The sequence below is a fragment of the Littorina saxatilis genome, linkage group LG11 (genome assembly GCF_037325665.1).
Source record: "Littorina saxatilis isolate snail1 linkage group LG11, US_GU_Lsax_2.0, whole genome shotgun sequence".
Classification (NCBI taxonomy): domain Eukaryota; kingdom Metazoa; phylum Mollusca; class Gastropoda; order Littorinimorpha; family Littorinidae; genus Littorina; species Littorina saxatilis.
Genome location: NC_090255.1, coordinates 29,629,463 through 29,646,147, shown reverse-complemented (window position 1 = coordinate 29,646,147; position 16,685 = coordinate 29,629,463). Strand labels below are relative to the sequence as shown.

The window sequence follows — 16,685 nt, the reverse complement described above, 5'->3', positions numbered from 1 at the left end:
TGAATATTATATGAGGCATCAGATGGACAGGAAGAAATTGCTATTCACAACACAATACAGATGTAAATAATTTGATGTAAAGAATAATCCTATAAAGTTTGAATCAAATCCGATGAATAGTTTCAGAGATATGATATTTCAATTTTTTTCCTTCAAGACATACCTGTGACCTTGAAAAAGGTCAAAGGTCACCAAAGCAGACGTCAAAGTGTAGAGGTCACTGGGAGTCACGTTCACATAAAATTTGAGCCCGGTCACTTTTATAGTTTCCGAGAAAAGCCCAACGTTAAGTTGTGTGTTGCCGAACAGAAAAGGCTAGTTATCTCCCTTGTTTTTCTGATAACGTTCGTAAAAGGCTACAGATGTAAATACTTTGATGTAAAGAATAATCCTACAAAGTTTCAATCACATCCGATGAACTTTGTCAAAGATATAAAATGTCTAATTTTTCCTTTGACGCTGACCTGTGACCTTGAAAAAGGTCAAAGGTCAACGAAACCATCGTTAAAGTGTAGAGGTCATTGGAGGTCACGACTAAACAAAATATGAGCCGGATCGCTTTGATAGTTTCCGAGAAAAGTCCAACGTTAAGGTGGTGTCTACGGACGGCCGGCCGGATGGCCGGCCGGCCGGACAGACTAACACTGACCGATTACATAGAGTCACTTTTTCTCAAGTGACTCAAAAATAGCTGTTTTTTAGACAACATTTATGGCCCCTGCGACCTTGACCTTGAAGCAAGGTCAAGATGCTATGTATGTTTTTTGGGGCCTTGTCATCAAACACCATCTTGCCAAATTTGGTACTGATAGACTGAATAGTGTCCAAGAAATATCCAACGTTAAAGTTTTCCGGACGGACGGACGGACGACTCGGGTGAGTACATAGACTCACTTTTGCTTCGCATGTGAGTCAAAAAGGACGGACTTTTTCTTAAATAAAAAATCTGACGAGCAGATTTTTTCTGCATCAAGTCAGTATTCTACAAACAGGATACTGCTGCAATCACTTATTCAGATTGTGAAAAACAGGATTTTCACTCCCAGCAGGGGAAGTTTCATTTTCCCCGGTTGGCAGTTACAAAACAAACAAAACACACACAAAAACACCTTTGATAAAATTTGGACATGTTTGTGTTTCATCGGTTAATCCATTCATCGGTTAATCCATGATCAATCACAGAAAGTGTTACTGCCCTTATCAAAATGAAATTTTCAGCATTCGGAAGACTGGAACTGAAACAATCAGCACTACCAGCTTGCGTTTTAGGGGGAAAGTTCAAGGAAACCTGACCACTTGGGGGGAGTTTTGGGCAAATTTGACGAATCTTTGGAACTCACTGTACCTTAATCTAGATGGGCATGGTACGATTTTCTCAAAAATGTGCCACAAGTATGGTAAATAATTAAATCAAAGTGAGTTATGTTTGTTCGTTCATGGGCTCAAACTCCCACGGCTTTTACGTGTATGACCGTTTTTACCCCGCCATTTAGGCAGCCATGCGCCGCTTTCGGAGGAAGCATGCTGGGTATTTTCGTGTTTCTATAGCCCACCGAACTCTGACATGGATTACAGGATCTTTTTCGTGCCTACTTGGTCTTGTGCTTGCGTGTACACACGGGGGTGTTCGGACACCGAGGAGAGTCTGCACACAAAGTTGACTCTGAGAAATAAATCTCTCGCCGAACGTGGGGACTAACTCACGCTGACAGCGGCCAACTGGATACAAATCCAGCGCGCTACCGACTGAGCTACATCCCCGCCCTAAATCAAAGTGAGTGAAAGGGCTTTAGGGAGCTGCTTCTCTCTGGTGTTGGAAACAGAAATTCGTCCAAAGCGCCGCCTAGCACCAAGACAGCCAGTGGCATCTTCACCCGACCTGGGAACCCTTGTTTTGCACGTAGAGTACTCTTCAACAAACTTGGTGTATTTTCAGAAAAATTAGCGTACTCCACACAGCATTTGAACATCCATGATTCAACCATGTTTCACACGCGTCCATTGCACCTAGACAATCATGTGTACAAAATACAGCAAACCGTATGGGTTCCCAGGTTTACTTCACTCTGTGGCATAGTAACCCTGATCTCGAACACAAAAAAAGGGAAGTTACTTAGTTGAAGTAACCCAACAAAAAGTGCTCTTTCTTTGAGTTTGAAAATATTATGAGCGTAAAATGAGTTTTCAAAAATATAGTATGTCCAAAATGCAGGCTGTCTTCCACTGCGGTACCATTATTTGCAACACAGAATCTTATGGTACTACTTTGGAAATGATCCGAGAACCTTTTTTCTTAGGTATAATACCGTTCAAATATTTTAAGTTTTTCAAATGCAAACATGTCTGTATTAGGCACCAAAAAAAATAAGGTCTGTTTACGGTAACATAGGGTGAAAAAATAGGATCGGTAGGTCGGCTTTTTTTTCCCCTCCCCTCTCTATGTTTCACAGTTCATTTCTTCTCATCAATCCCTGTTTTTGCCTGTTGAAAAACGTTAATGATACTAAAACTCGCTGGATAGGTACTGATAATTTTCATCCTTTTCATGACAACATTTATCAAGCTTTACAGCTAGCAGGTGGCGAACACCACTGCGTGCATCCATTTTGAAAGGAAGTAACATGAGTGACGACCCTTTACTCCTAACAGTACTTTGAGCTTACCTCCCTTCTGACGTCTGCTGTATGAGCGCAAACAGCTCTATTTTGGATGCGGGTTTTTTTTCCTTTTTTTTCCCCTCAGACGATCCACAAAAAAAGATTAGGGTCGGGCCTAAAAACTAGGGTCGGTCGGGTTACCGTAAACAGACATTTTTTTTTGGCCTTACATTAACAACGTGTTCCTGACCCCCAATGCTGCTTTAATTCAAGTAAAAACTCAAGTAAAACCACTTGCCGTCTTACACACAAGACCAATATTTGTCCTCAAACTACAGGTTTAGATTAAGATGTTCACTAATTTTCCTTGTACAGCAATACTATTAATAATACTCAGGTTTTATCGGATAAAAATAACTAGTGCAAGGCTATCATATATTTGAATTATAACAGACTAAGGGCGACTACAGTGATTGTGTGCATGATCCCGTGAATCACTGAATGGTCTCATGCTCCTTCACATATTACACTATGATTTCAAATTGCTAAAAAATTAAAAAATATCTTCAGTGGAGCCAGACCCCCTCATACATGGCTCCGTAGTATTATAGTAATAAAGTAGCCTCCCCCATCATTATTTTTATGCCTGATTACAGTTATACACAGTGTACTTTCATCCCACTTTTGAATATCTGCTAAAACAATCTTTGCATCTGCTCCTGCCAATGTATACACATTCTTTTCGAAAATACAGACTGCTTGAGAGGACATAAAAAAAGGCACTCAATTTATCTGTGCAACTCATTGCAAATTTGCATTCACTCATTCACAAATCAGAAAATAACTGTCAGTGTCGCCAAAACCTTCCAAACTCAACTGCAACCAAATCCACATTCCTTTCCTTGATACTTTTAGCGTTGAAAAAAAAAGCAATATTCATGCTCTTATCATGATTACACCCGTTGTTATGTACTTGCAAGGAAACGCTTAAATAGTAAAACAATTGCAGAAGTAAAACTATTTGTATCAAAAGGCAGGACAATACATTCGTAACAAGTCGCGTAAGGCGAAAATACAATATTTAGTCAAGTAGCTGTCGAACTCACAGAATGAAACTGAACGCAACGCAACGCAGCAAGACCGTATACTCGTAGCATCGTCACTCCACCGCCCGTGGCAAAGGCAGTGCCCGTGGAATTGACAAGAAGAGCGGGGTATTCGTTGCGCTGAGAAGGATAGCACGCTTTTCTGTACCTCTCTTCGTTTTAACTTTCTGAGCGTGTTTTTAATCCAAACATATCATATCTATATGTTTTTGGAATCAGGAACCAACAAGGAATAAGATGAAAGTGTTTTTAAATTGATTTCGAAAAAAAAAATTTGATAATAATTTTTATATACAGTAGTCCCTTCCATTTCCGGCCCTTTCGTGGGCGTGAACCTACCCGGAGCGGCCAGCTTTCCCATGACTAATGAGTTTTCCTTCTATAATTGACTCTTAATGGCCGTTAACCTGTCTGACGCGGTCAACGGTCACTGATTTTTGCCCTAAGGTGCCCCTCTTACTCGACAGGAGCGGCCACTTAACGGCCACTTGTCACTTTCGCGGGCGAGCGCCTGTGGTGTGTGTGTGTGTGTGTGTGTGTTGTGTGCACAGACGGCACAGCACGAGCAGACGACATGAATACTTACGCATGCGCAAACTGTAAATACAGACATGCGCATACATGTACATTTACGGCAGTCACTTCCGGATCGATCACAGCTGATGTGAGTTTGAAAACACTTGTTTATCTGACACTCAAATACATATATAATAATCCAAACAACACACATAGAAACATACGAAACAATAGCTTAGCCAAGACGATCGAGTTAAACACGCAAATAATTAAGATGTATAAACGAAAGCAAAACTAACAGAGACAATGAATCGGCGGCTCGTGGATGATCGCTTTCTTTTCTTCATGAAAACTTGATCGTGTTTTTTGGGTTTTTTTGGAGGAGGAGGGGGCCTGTAATGAACGGCCACCTGATATTTGCGGTCACCTTTGCAATGACTAATGGGTGACCGGATATGGCAGGTACTACTGTATTTAATTTTCAGAGCTTGTTTTTAATCCGAATATAACATATTTATATGTTTTTGGAATCAGCAAATGATGGAGAATCAGATAAACGTAAATTTGGATCGTTTTATAAATTTTTATTTTTTTTTTACAATTTTCAGATTTTTAATGACCAAAGTCATTAATTAATTTTTAAGCCACCAAGCTGAAATGCAATACCGAAGTCCGGGCTTCGTCGAAGATTACTTGACCAAAATTTCAACCAATTTGGTTGAAAAATGAGGGCGTGACAGTGCCGCCTCAACTTTCACGAAAAGCCGGATATGACGTCATCAGACATTTATCAAAAAAATGAAAAAACGTTCGGGGATTTCATACCCAGGAACTCTCATGTCAAATTTCATAAAGATCGGTCCAGTAGTTTAGTCTGAATTGCTCTACACACACACACACACACACACACCACGACCCTCGTTTCGATTCCCCCTCGATGTTAAAATATTTAGTCAAAACTTGACTAAATATAAAAAGCTAAAAAAAAAAAACCCGTCTAACTCAGTAACTGAGTAACTCTAATGAGACTTGACACAAGCATTGTTTGCCTTGGGCAAAGGGGTTGCAGTGTGCAGATCCCATCATAAATGAATGTGAATAAATTATTAAACAAATGTTGGTGATAAGGACATCTGTGAATTTTGTGTGCAAACTGTATGTATAAATGTTGCATATAAGACAAAATTCACAGATGTCCTAATTATAAATCACCAACATTAGTTTAATAATTTATTCACAATTCATTTATAATTGGATCTGCACACTGCAACCCCTTTGGCCAAGGCAAACACTGCTTGTATCACGTTTCATTAGATTAAGAACAAGTCGCGTAAGGCGAAAATACAATATTTAGTCAAGTTGCTGTCGAACTCACAGAATGAAACTGAACGCAACGCAACGCAGCAAGACCGTATACTCGTAGCATCGTCACTCCACCGCCCGTGGCAAAGGCAGTAGCACGCTTTTCTGTACCTCTCTTCGTTTTAACTTTCTGAGCGTGTTTTTAATCCAAACATATCATATCTATATATTTTTGGAATCAGGAACCGACAAGAAATAAGATGAAAGTGTTTTTAAATTGATTTCGAAAAAAAAATGTTGATAATAATTTTTATATATTTAATTTTCAGAGCTTGTTTTTAATCCAAATATAACATATTTATATGTTTTTGGAATCAGCAAATGATGGAAAATAAGATAAACGTAAATTTGGATCGTTTTATAAATTTTTATTTTTTTTTACAATTTTCAGATTTTTAATGACCTAAGTCATTAATTAATTTTTAAGCCACCAAGCTGAAATGCAATACCGAACCCCGGGCTTCGTCAAAGATTACTTGACCAAAATTTCAACCAATTTGGTTGAAAAATGAGGGCGTGACAGTGCCGCCTCAACTTTCACGAAAAGCCGGATATGACGTCATCAAAGACATTTATCAAAAAAATGAAAAAAACGTTCGGGGATTTCATACCCAGGAACTCTCATGTCAAATTTCATAAAGATCGGTCCAGTAGTTTAGTCTGAATCGCTCTACACACACACACACACACACACACGCACACACATACACCATACCCTCGTTTCGATTCCCCCTCGATGTTAAAATATTTAGTCAAAACTTGACTAAATATAAAAAGCATAGGTCGGTGTGCACAGTCTTATGATATTGTCATAAAAATTAAAGAGCTGCGTCAATGCACGATTGTATGGCAAGGGAAGTAAATCACTAAATCATAGTAAAATGACTTAATCACCGTACCCGAGACAAGGCATGGACGAGCGCTCTTTTCTTGTACATTTGCAACTCCCTCGATATCTGCATGGATTGTGTGTGTGTTTTAAATTATTTATTTGAATTTGTTCAAATATTAAAAAAAATAGGGGACAGTAACTGAACTAGGATTTGTCTGGAAACTAGAAAATGTTTTATTTTTCTGCCTGACAGTTAACTTTGGCAACAACAATTAATGTCCCATTACAGATATATTCCTAACCGAACATCTCCACTGACAAAGAACAAATCCCTGACTTTTTTCTGATGCAATTTGTTTTCCTTCAAGATGTGTTCATTCTTGACAAACTATCACTTCTTCTTCTTGGCGTTCGCAGAGGTTACACTATCAGTCCAGCACTGGTGACAAACTATCACGAAAGCTGGCATACTGATTATTACAAAGTACAAGTACAACAAGTGTCCCTCTCTTATTGTACCATTTGCATACATGTATAAATTATAGTTATACTGTGTACACATTTACTTGCCCGCCTCATCTAATTGCATTTAACGGTCACAGCGGGTACAAAAAAGGGCACTCACAATCACTTCCACAGTGATGGTGCTGGTATTTTTTCAAACAAGTACGTAAACTCTATGATGCAAACAGTTCAGAAAAAAACGGTGGGCTGGTCATTGGAACCAGTAAGAGTCCAACTCTGAGTACTCTTTTTGTTTGTTTTACCAGCGAAAAAAAATGGTGGGCTGGTCATTGGAACCAGTAAGAGTCCAACTCTGAGTACTGTTTTTGTTTATTTTACCAGCGAAAAAAAATGGTGGGCTGGTCATTGGAACCAGTAAGAGTCCAACTCTGAGTACTCTTTTTGTTTGTTTTACCAGTGAAAAAAATGGTGGGCTGGTCATTGGAACCAGTAAGAGTCCAACTCTGAGTACTGTTTTTGTTTGTTTTACCAGCGAAAAAAAACCTCGTTCTAAAAATCAACCGGTAGCCAATTTTGTTCCGGTATTTTCTCATTTTAACCGGTAAAATACCGATTAACGCCAATACTGATGCATCCATAGAAAGTGAAATATCTCACAAAATGCAATGCTGAGCGCTACAAACTAAAGTTGACCAAAACATTATTGCAACAATTTTTGCACGCTAAGAAAAGCTTTATAACGCAATTTATTTTAGTTGAACTTTATATGCCCGAAAAGGTAATTATGTCAGCTGTACATATCATTTGTCCGATTGATGGTACTTTGTATAGGCATCCCGTGACAGCCTGTCAAACAAGGTCACCCCTAAAATCGACCTGACAAAAACCATAGGCCCGTATTTCAAAATCTGCAAAAAATCAGAATATGCACAAACCAAACACTTCTAACATCCATTGGAAAGGCCATTCAATGTCCTGTTCAGAACATTTTGTTTTATGCACCTGACTGCTTTAGTCTTTATGTAGCCTTTTGTCCAAGGCGGTAGGTGTCAACCGTTTCAGAGGCCCAAAAAGGCACATTTTGCGGCCATTTTTGAGGGGGTCCTCCGGCCAAAGAGCCATATATATCTGCTCAAGTTCTCAATGATTTGCTTTCGAAATTTCACAAGTTATTACCAATAGGCTGACCAAACTTTGTGTTGCTTTTTGCGAATGTTTATACTTAGCGTGTCATATTATGTAACTTTTCCGAAAGAACTAAACAAATATTCATATTAATTTAGGGTTGTAGGTTAAACAAGAAGAGCAAACGCTCGATCGAGTCACTTTCGCAGTTCTGAATATTATATGAGGCATCAGATGGACAGGAAGAAATTGCTATTCACAACACAATGAGTCACGTTCACATAAAATTTGAGCCCGGTCACTTTTATAGTTTCCGAGAAAAGCCCAACGTTAAGTTGTGTGTTGCCGAACAGAAAAGGCTAGTTATCTCCCTTGTTTTTCTGATAACGTTCGTAAAAGGCTACAGATGTAAATACTTTGATGTAAAGAATAATCCTACAAAGTTTCAATCACATCCGATGAACTTTGTCAAAGATATAAAATGTCTAATTTTTCCTTTGACGCTGACCTGTGACCTTGAAAAAGGTCAAAGGTCAACGAAACCATCGTTAAAGTGTAGAGGTCATTGGAGGTCACGACTAAACAAAATATGAGCCCGATCGCTTTGATAGTTTCCGAGAAAAGATATAAAATGTCTAATTTTTCCTTTGACGCTGACCTGTGACCTTGAAAAAGGTCAAAGGTCAACGAAACCATCGTTAAAGTGTAGAGGTCATTGGAGGTCACGACTAAACAAAATATGAGCCCGATCGCTTTGATAGTTTCCGAGAAAAGTCCAACGTTAAGGTGGTGTCTACGGACGGCCGGACAGACTAACACTGACCGATTACATAGAGTCACTTTTTCTCAGGTGACTCAAAAATGGTGACTTTGCATGCTGAGCAAAAACTGGATGAGGCAATAGGTGCCAAAGTTTGAGGCAGATCCGAGTGCTGGTTTACATTTGCTGGAGATGGGAACACGCATGTAAAAATTATCGATCACTGTCAGTGGTACTGAGTACACTACCCATGGAGACTAACAGTCCTGGGTCTGTGCTTACTAGCCTGTCTCAGATCGCTGTGTTGCGCTTTTGTGACCCGCAGCGAAGGAAGCACAGGCCAAGGACAGTTTATCTCTACAGCTACTGTACGCATTACCAAGGACGGTGATCGATACATTTTCTTGCGCGTTCCCATCTCTAGTAAATGTAAACCAGCACTTGGATCTGCCTCAAACTTTTGTACCTATTGCTCAAACCATTTTTTGCTTAGCATGCAAAGTCATGATTTTTTTACTTAAAACCCTGAATTAATATGAATATTTGTTTAGTTCTTTCGGAAAATGTACGTAATACGACACGCTTATTATACACATTCGCAAAAAGCAAGACAGATTTAGTTCAGCCTATTGGTAATAATTTTTGAAATTTCCAAAGCAAATCATTGAGAACTTAAGCAGATTTGGCTCTTTGGGGGGAGGACCCCCTCAAAACTGGCCGCAAAACGTGCCTTGTTTGGCCTCTGAAACGGTTGGAACCTACCGCCTTGAACAAAAGGCTACATAATGACTAAAGAAGTCGAGTGCATAAAACAAAATGTTCTGAACTGGAAATTGAACAGCCTTGCCAATGGATGTTAGAAGTGTTTGGTTTGTGCATATTCTAATTTTTTTGCAGATTTTAAAATACGGGGCTATGGTTTTTGTCAGGTCGCTTTTAGGGGTGACCTTGTTTGACAGGCTGTCACGGGATGCCTATATAAAGTACCATCAATCGGACAAATGATATGTACGGCTGACATAATTACCTTTTCGAGCATATAATTATAAAGTTCAACAAAAATGAATTGCGTTTGAATGCTTTTCTTAGCGTTCGAAAATTGTTGCAATAATTTTGTGGCCAAGTTTAGGTTCGTGGGTTGGTAAAAACTGCAACTTTTAGTTTTACACAACATTTGCAGCAATTGGAACATTTTAAATTATAATTAAAGTTTTCTGGTCCCTCAAATCATGCAAAAATGTCTTGACTTTCCTTTGTTTTAATTTGTTTAGCCTGCCTTTTCATACTGGTGCATTTTGTTAGCTGTACCTTTTCTCAGAATTCCTGGTGCATTGACAAACTTCTCACCTAAACATTGCGTGTCACTATCAGTATCACTCTCAGAAATGGGTTTCTTAAATCTACGTTTTACTGAAATTATTGTGACAAATACATCCTTTCAATGGTTTTGATTAAAAGAAACTAAACACCCTCAGCTGGCCTTTGAAATGTTCGGAAAAGCATAAATTTGTGTTCAAAACCTCATGTCTGCTTATGAAAAATGCATGCTGACAATGTTCAAGGCTGCTAGTGCTAGAACTCACAGAAGCAATGGTTACTTCAATACTGCCATAAAATAATCTTTTGTTGCTTGAACTATCATGAGGATCATTAATTACCACCCATCATTCTTCAATTAAACTAAGAGCGCATTTAGGTTTTATCACTCTTAATAGATCTTACTTTGAAATACACTAAGGCTATTTGAGCTGTCCCAGCGAGTGACACATCAGATCTTGATGAATCACATACTGACTGCTCAGATTAGCAATAGCATAGTGGCCAGTCCTAATCCTACCCCAGTGCACAAAGAAGGTAATTTCTTTTTACTGAAACAAGAGAAAAACAAAACTAACAAAGAGGAGGAAGGAACTTTGGTTTTCCCCCCAGCGACAAGGGGTCACTGTGCAAGGCCTCGCGCACTCCCCTCCCTCCTACCCCCCCTCAGGGTCAAGTGACTGCCAAGCCTGCCTCTCTTCGCTTTGTTTGCTTTGTCTGACTCGGGGGGAAAAGACTGAAAACAACATGGCCGCTCACCTCTCGTCCGTTCAAATCCATCGAATGCATCCGGTTTTCTAGGTCTGGGATTTGCTGGGCCATCCCACGGTGCTGGAAATGTAAAATATAAAATGTGTTCAATGTTGTCTTGCGTTGTCGTTGTCTTATTCGGACAAGAAAAGCTCTGAAACTGACACGAGAAACTGATGCACACGCACGCGGGACGTACAGCGACGGTAAAGACAGTGTTGGCGAGGTTGAATTCAACAACGTGGGCCTCCAAATGCTACTCCCTACATCACAAATGATAGATAATTCATAAAATACACAGAATAGCCAAAATAATCGAACACTTACGTCTGTCAGGACACTGTCGTCCATGCCAGCGTTGACACCTAAGCGTCTCGACCAAAAAGGTCCCGAGCTAGACACTTGATTTTGAGGGCGACCATAATATTCCACATTATGGTCATCTTGCGACCTCGCTTGATTTGCTCTCATTGACATATTTTGAGATCTTGTGGTCACTGAGTCGTCCCACGACATCCCGACATTTCTGCAACAGCACAAATTATCGATGTAAACAAAAGCAATTCTGGCGGGAGATTTCCTCAGTTTGACACATTCACATCCTAACATCAAACCACAGAGCAATGCACAGGTAATGATACATCCTCGACAGCACTAAATAGACTCCCTAGAATAACACTACACCATCAAAATGCAGTTAGAGGACAAGCACATTTCGATTAAATTGGATTATGAAACTAACACACACCGCACATCCAAAGATGGCGTCCGTCTGCAAAATAGACGATACACCGTATGAGCTGTCGGGGATACCTGTGGCCACTTCCGGAATGAGTGTTTGGGATTATCCCAAACTGGTCATGAGATGTATTGTTCGTAAAACGACGAAAAAAGACTTTTGTACATTTCGTTCGACCAGTTTTTCATCGAAAATAGAAAGTGGGTCAATATGTAACACTGTTCCGTTGTGGTTTAGCGTGAAAAGACGGTGACAAAACCTTCAAAACAGACAGTACAAAATCAATATCCCCGTAGGCTACACAAGTCACAACCCTTATTGTGACGCGAGGTAGATTCACAATGGTCACTCAGGTGGGACAGTTGCGTCATTACTCAGTTAAACAGTGTTGCGTCAGATGGAGCAATCTCGTAAGAATGGCCGGGGTGAACAAATGGCTAACAGGGCACTGTACTTTATAGAGACACGTAACTAGCAGACCCAAAAAGCAATACAAAACTTGACTAAAAACAAACAAACGAAATGGAAAAATGGTTTCTCTTATCCACCCGCCAGGACAGTGGCCCAGAAAGCCCGAAATGAATAAATACTAGCCGATACTAACACAATAGATCGATAGATAAATAAAGCAACAAACAAATAAGAAAGAAGATACACAAATCCATGAATAAATAAATAAATAAATAAATAATTAAATAAATGAATAAATAAAAAAATAAAAATAAAAAAAGTAAAACAAACTTTAAAAAGAATAAATAAATTAAGTAGATGTGCAACGCCAAGGCACTGCATACCCCAGCGAAAGACCAACCTCTCTCTCTCTCTCTCTCTCTCTCTCTCTCTCTCTCTCTCTCTCTCTCTCTCTCTCTCTCTCTCTCTCTCTCTCTCTCTCTCTCTCTCTCTCTCAAACACACACACACACACGAACACACACACACGAACACACACACACACACACGAACACACACACACACACACCCAAGTTACACACGTACACACGTACACACATACACTGACACTCACTCACACGCACTCACTCACTCTCACACACACACTTCACTGTACACACAAAACACACCCCCATACGCACATATAGACAGACGGACATACACACCTTTACAAACAAACACACACACATACACTTACGCACACGCACAAACACAAACCAACCCACCCACCCACTCTCTCTCTCTCTCTCTCTCTCTCTCTTTCTCTCTCTCTTTATCTCTTATACAAACAGACACACACCTACACACACACACACACACACACACGCACATGTACATACGCACGCATGTACGCACGCACACACCCACAGACACACACACACACACACACCCACATTGACTCACACAAATCTCATACACACAATACACACACACATACGCACATACACGGTTGGCCTAGTGGTAAGGCGTCCGCCCCGTGATCGGGAGGTCGTGGGTTAGAACACAGGCCGGGTTTGTTTGTTTGACTTTAAAATTGGCAATCTAGTGGGTGCTCCGCCTGGCGGCTGGCATTATGGGGTTAGTGCATGCTAGGACTGGTTGGTCCGGTGTCAGAATAATGTGACTGGGTGAGACATGAAGCCTGTGCTGCGACTTCTGCCTTTTGTGTGGCGCACGTTATATCTCAAAGCAGCACCGCCCTGATAATTATGGAAACAAACAAACAAATACGCACATAGACAGACGGACACACACACCTTTACAAACAAACACATATACACACTCATACACACACAAACATACACACAAACTCATGCACACACACATTCACACACACACACACTCCGGTTGGTCCGGTGTCAGAATAATGTGACTGGGTGAGACATGAAGCCTGTGCTGCGACTTCTGTCTTGTGTGTGGCGCACGTTATATGTCAAAGCTGCACCGCCCTGATAATTATGGCCCTTCGTGGTCGGCTGGGCGTTAAGCAAACAAACAAACACCCACACACACACACACACACACACTGTACATACGCACGCACACACACACACACACACACACACACACACACACACACACACACATTGACTGACACAAATCTCATACACACATAACACACACTTATACGCACATAGACCGGCACGGTTGGCCTAGTGGTAAGGCGTCCGCCCCGTGATCGAAAGGTCGTGGGTTCGAACCCCGGCCGGGTCATACCTAAGACTTTAAAATTGGCAATCTAGTGGCTGCTCCGCCTGGCGTCTGGCATTATGGGGTTAGTGCTAGGACTGGTTGGTCCGGTGTCAGAATAATGTGACTGGGTGAGACATGAAGCCTGTGCTGCGACTTCTGTCTTGTGTGTGGCGCACGTTATATGTCAAAACAGCACCGCCCTGATATGGCCCTTCGTGGTCGGCTGGGCGTTGAGCAAACAAACAAACAAATACGCACATAGACAGTCGGACAGACACACCTTTACAAACAAACACATATACACACTCATACACACACAAACATACACACAAACTCATGCACACACACATTCACATTCACACACACACACACTCTCTCTCTCTCTCTCTCAAACACACACACACACACACACACACACACCAAGTCACACACACACACACACACACACACACACACACACACACTCACTCACACGCACTCACTCACTCTCTAACAAAAAACTTCATACACACAAAACACACACCCATACGCACATATGGACAGACGGACATGCACACCTTTACAAACAAACACACATACACGCACACACATACACTTATGCCCACACACACACTTACACACACACGAGTACAGACTCATGCACGCGTGCGCACGCACACACACACACACACACACACACACACACACACACACACACACACACCAAACACATACGAGTACAGACTCATGCACGCGTGCGCGCACACACACACACACACACAAATACACACACACACACACACACACACACACACACACACACACACACACACACACACACACACAGAGTAACGCTAACACATGTGCACAAAATGAACACAAACACACACACTGCGCGAGAGAGAAAGACTACAGGGAGGCATGACGTCATGATGCATTAATTGACGTCAAAGACTTTCGACCGTGACGTATTCTTCTTACGCGAGCTTTATCCATAGACTTGGAAACTACGGAATTTCTACCCTTCCAAAGCGGCCTGGGGTGGCATTTGCTGAAAAAATGGGGGCGCCTATTTTACCCACCGTATTTTTGTTAGTATGGTCCCCATTTTTGGTGAACTTCCATCTCCAACTGTAGCACGTAGCCGGGCACAACGAATCCTTCTTTATCATGTATTATTCGGTGTGCACATTTCTCAAATCGATTACAGTATAGCGTTCACGGGATACCTCCAGCTTCGCTGGGATAAAATCAAAAAACCTATAATTAAGTAGATGTGCAACGCCAAGGCACTGCATACCCCAGCGAAAGACAAACCTCTCTCTCTCTCTCTCTCTCTCTCTCTCTCTCTCTCTCTCTCTCTCTCTCTCTCTCTCTCTCTCTCTCTCTCTCAAACACACACACACACACACACACACACACCCAAGTTACACACGTACACGCGTACACACATACACACTATCTCACACACACTTTACTGTACACACCAAACACACCCCCATACGCACATATAGACAGACGGACATACACACCTTTACAAACAAACACACATACACACACACATACACTTACGCACACGCACAAACACAAACCAACCCTCCCACTCTCTCTCTCTCTCTCTCTCTCTCTCTCTCTCTCTCTCTCTCTCTTTCTCTCTCTCTTTATCTCTTATACAAACAGACACACACCCACACAAACACACACACACACACACACACACACACATGTACATACGCACGCATGTACGCACGCACACACCCACAGACACACACACACACACACACATTGACTCACACAAATCTCATACACACAATACACACACTCATACGCACATACACGGTTGGCCTAGTGGTAAGGCGTCCGCCCCGTGATCGGGAGGTCGTGGGTTAGAACCCAGGCCGGGTCATACCTAAGACTTTAAAATTGGCAATCTAGTGGGTGCTCCGCCTGGCGGCTGGCATTATGGGGTTAGTGCATGCTAGGACTGGTTGGTCCGGTGTCAGAATAATGTGACTGGGTGAGACATGAAGCCTGTGCTGCGACTTCTGCCTTTTGTGTGGCGCACGTTATATCTCAAAGCAGCACCGCCCTGATAATTATGGAAACAAACAAACAAATACGCACATAGACAGACGGACACACACACCTTTACAAACAAACACATATACACACTCATACACACACAAACATACACACAAACTCATGCACACACACATTCACACACACACACACACTCCGGTTGGTCCGGTGTCAGAATAATGTGACTGGGTGAGACATGAAGCCTGTGCTGCGACTTCTGTCTTGTGTGTGGCGCACGTTATATGTCAAAGCAGCACCGCCCTGATATGGCCCTTCGTGGTCGGCTGGGCGTTAAGCAAACAAACAAACAAACACCCACACACACACACACACACACTGTACATACGCACGCACACACACACACACACACACACACACACACACACACACACACACACACACACACACACACACATTGACTGACACAAATCTCATACACACATAACACACACTTATACGCACATAGACCGGCACGGTTGGCCTAGTGGTAAGGCGTCCGCCCCGTGATCGGGAGGTCGTGGGTTCGAACCCCGGCCGGGTCATACCTAAGACTTTAAAATTGGCAATCTAGTGGCTGCTCCGCCTGGCGTCTGGCATTATGGGGTTAGTGCTAGGACTGGTTGGTCCGGTGTCAGAATAATGTGACTGGGTGAGACATGAAGCCTGTGCTGCGACTTCTGTCTTGTGTGTGGCGCACGTTATATGTCAAAGCAGCACCGCCCTGATATGGCCCTTCGTGGTCGGCTGGGCGTTGAGCAAACAAACAAACAAATACGCACATAGACAGTCGGACACACACACCTTTACAAACAAACACATATACACACTCATACACACACAAACATACACACAAACTCATGCACACACACATTCACACATACACACACACTTTCTCTCTCTCTCTCTCTCTCTCAAAC

At 41.8% G+C, this 16,685-nt stretch overlaps 1 protein-coding gene across 1 annotated transcript in view; it reads right to left on the bottom strand.

The window, feature by feature from the left end:
• LOC138980211 (pumilio homolog 2-like) overlaps positions 1 to 11,610 on the bottom strand; it is a 75,886-nt gene extending 64,276 nt beyond the window's left edge. Inside the window, exons 1-3 of the mRNA XM_070353049.1 lie at positions 11,579 to 11,610; positions 11,158 to 11,356; positions 10,840 to 10,911 (exon numbers count right to left, since the gene is read on the bottom strand). Coding sequence (XP_070209150.1) covers positions 10,840 to 10,911; positions 11,158 to 11,346 — 261 coding nt within the window. The 5' untranslated portion in view covers positions 11,347 to 11,356; positions 11,579 to 11,610. The remainder of the gene's footprint in view (positions 1 to 10,839; positions 10,912 to 11,157; positions 11,357 to 11,578) is intronic.
• Between the last annotated feature and the right edge of the window lie 5,075 nt (positions 11,611 to 16,685).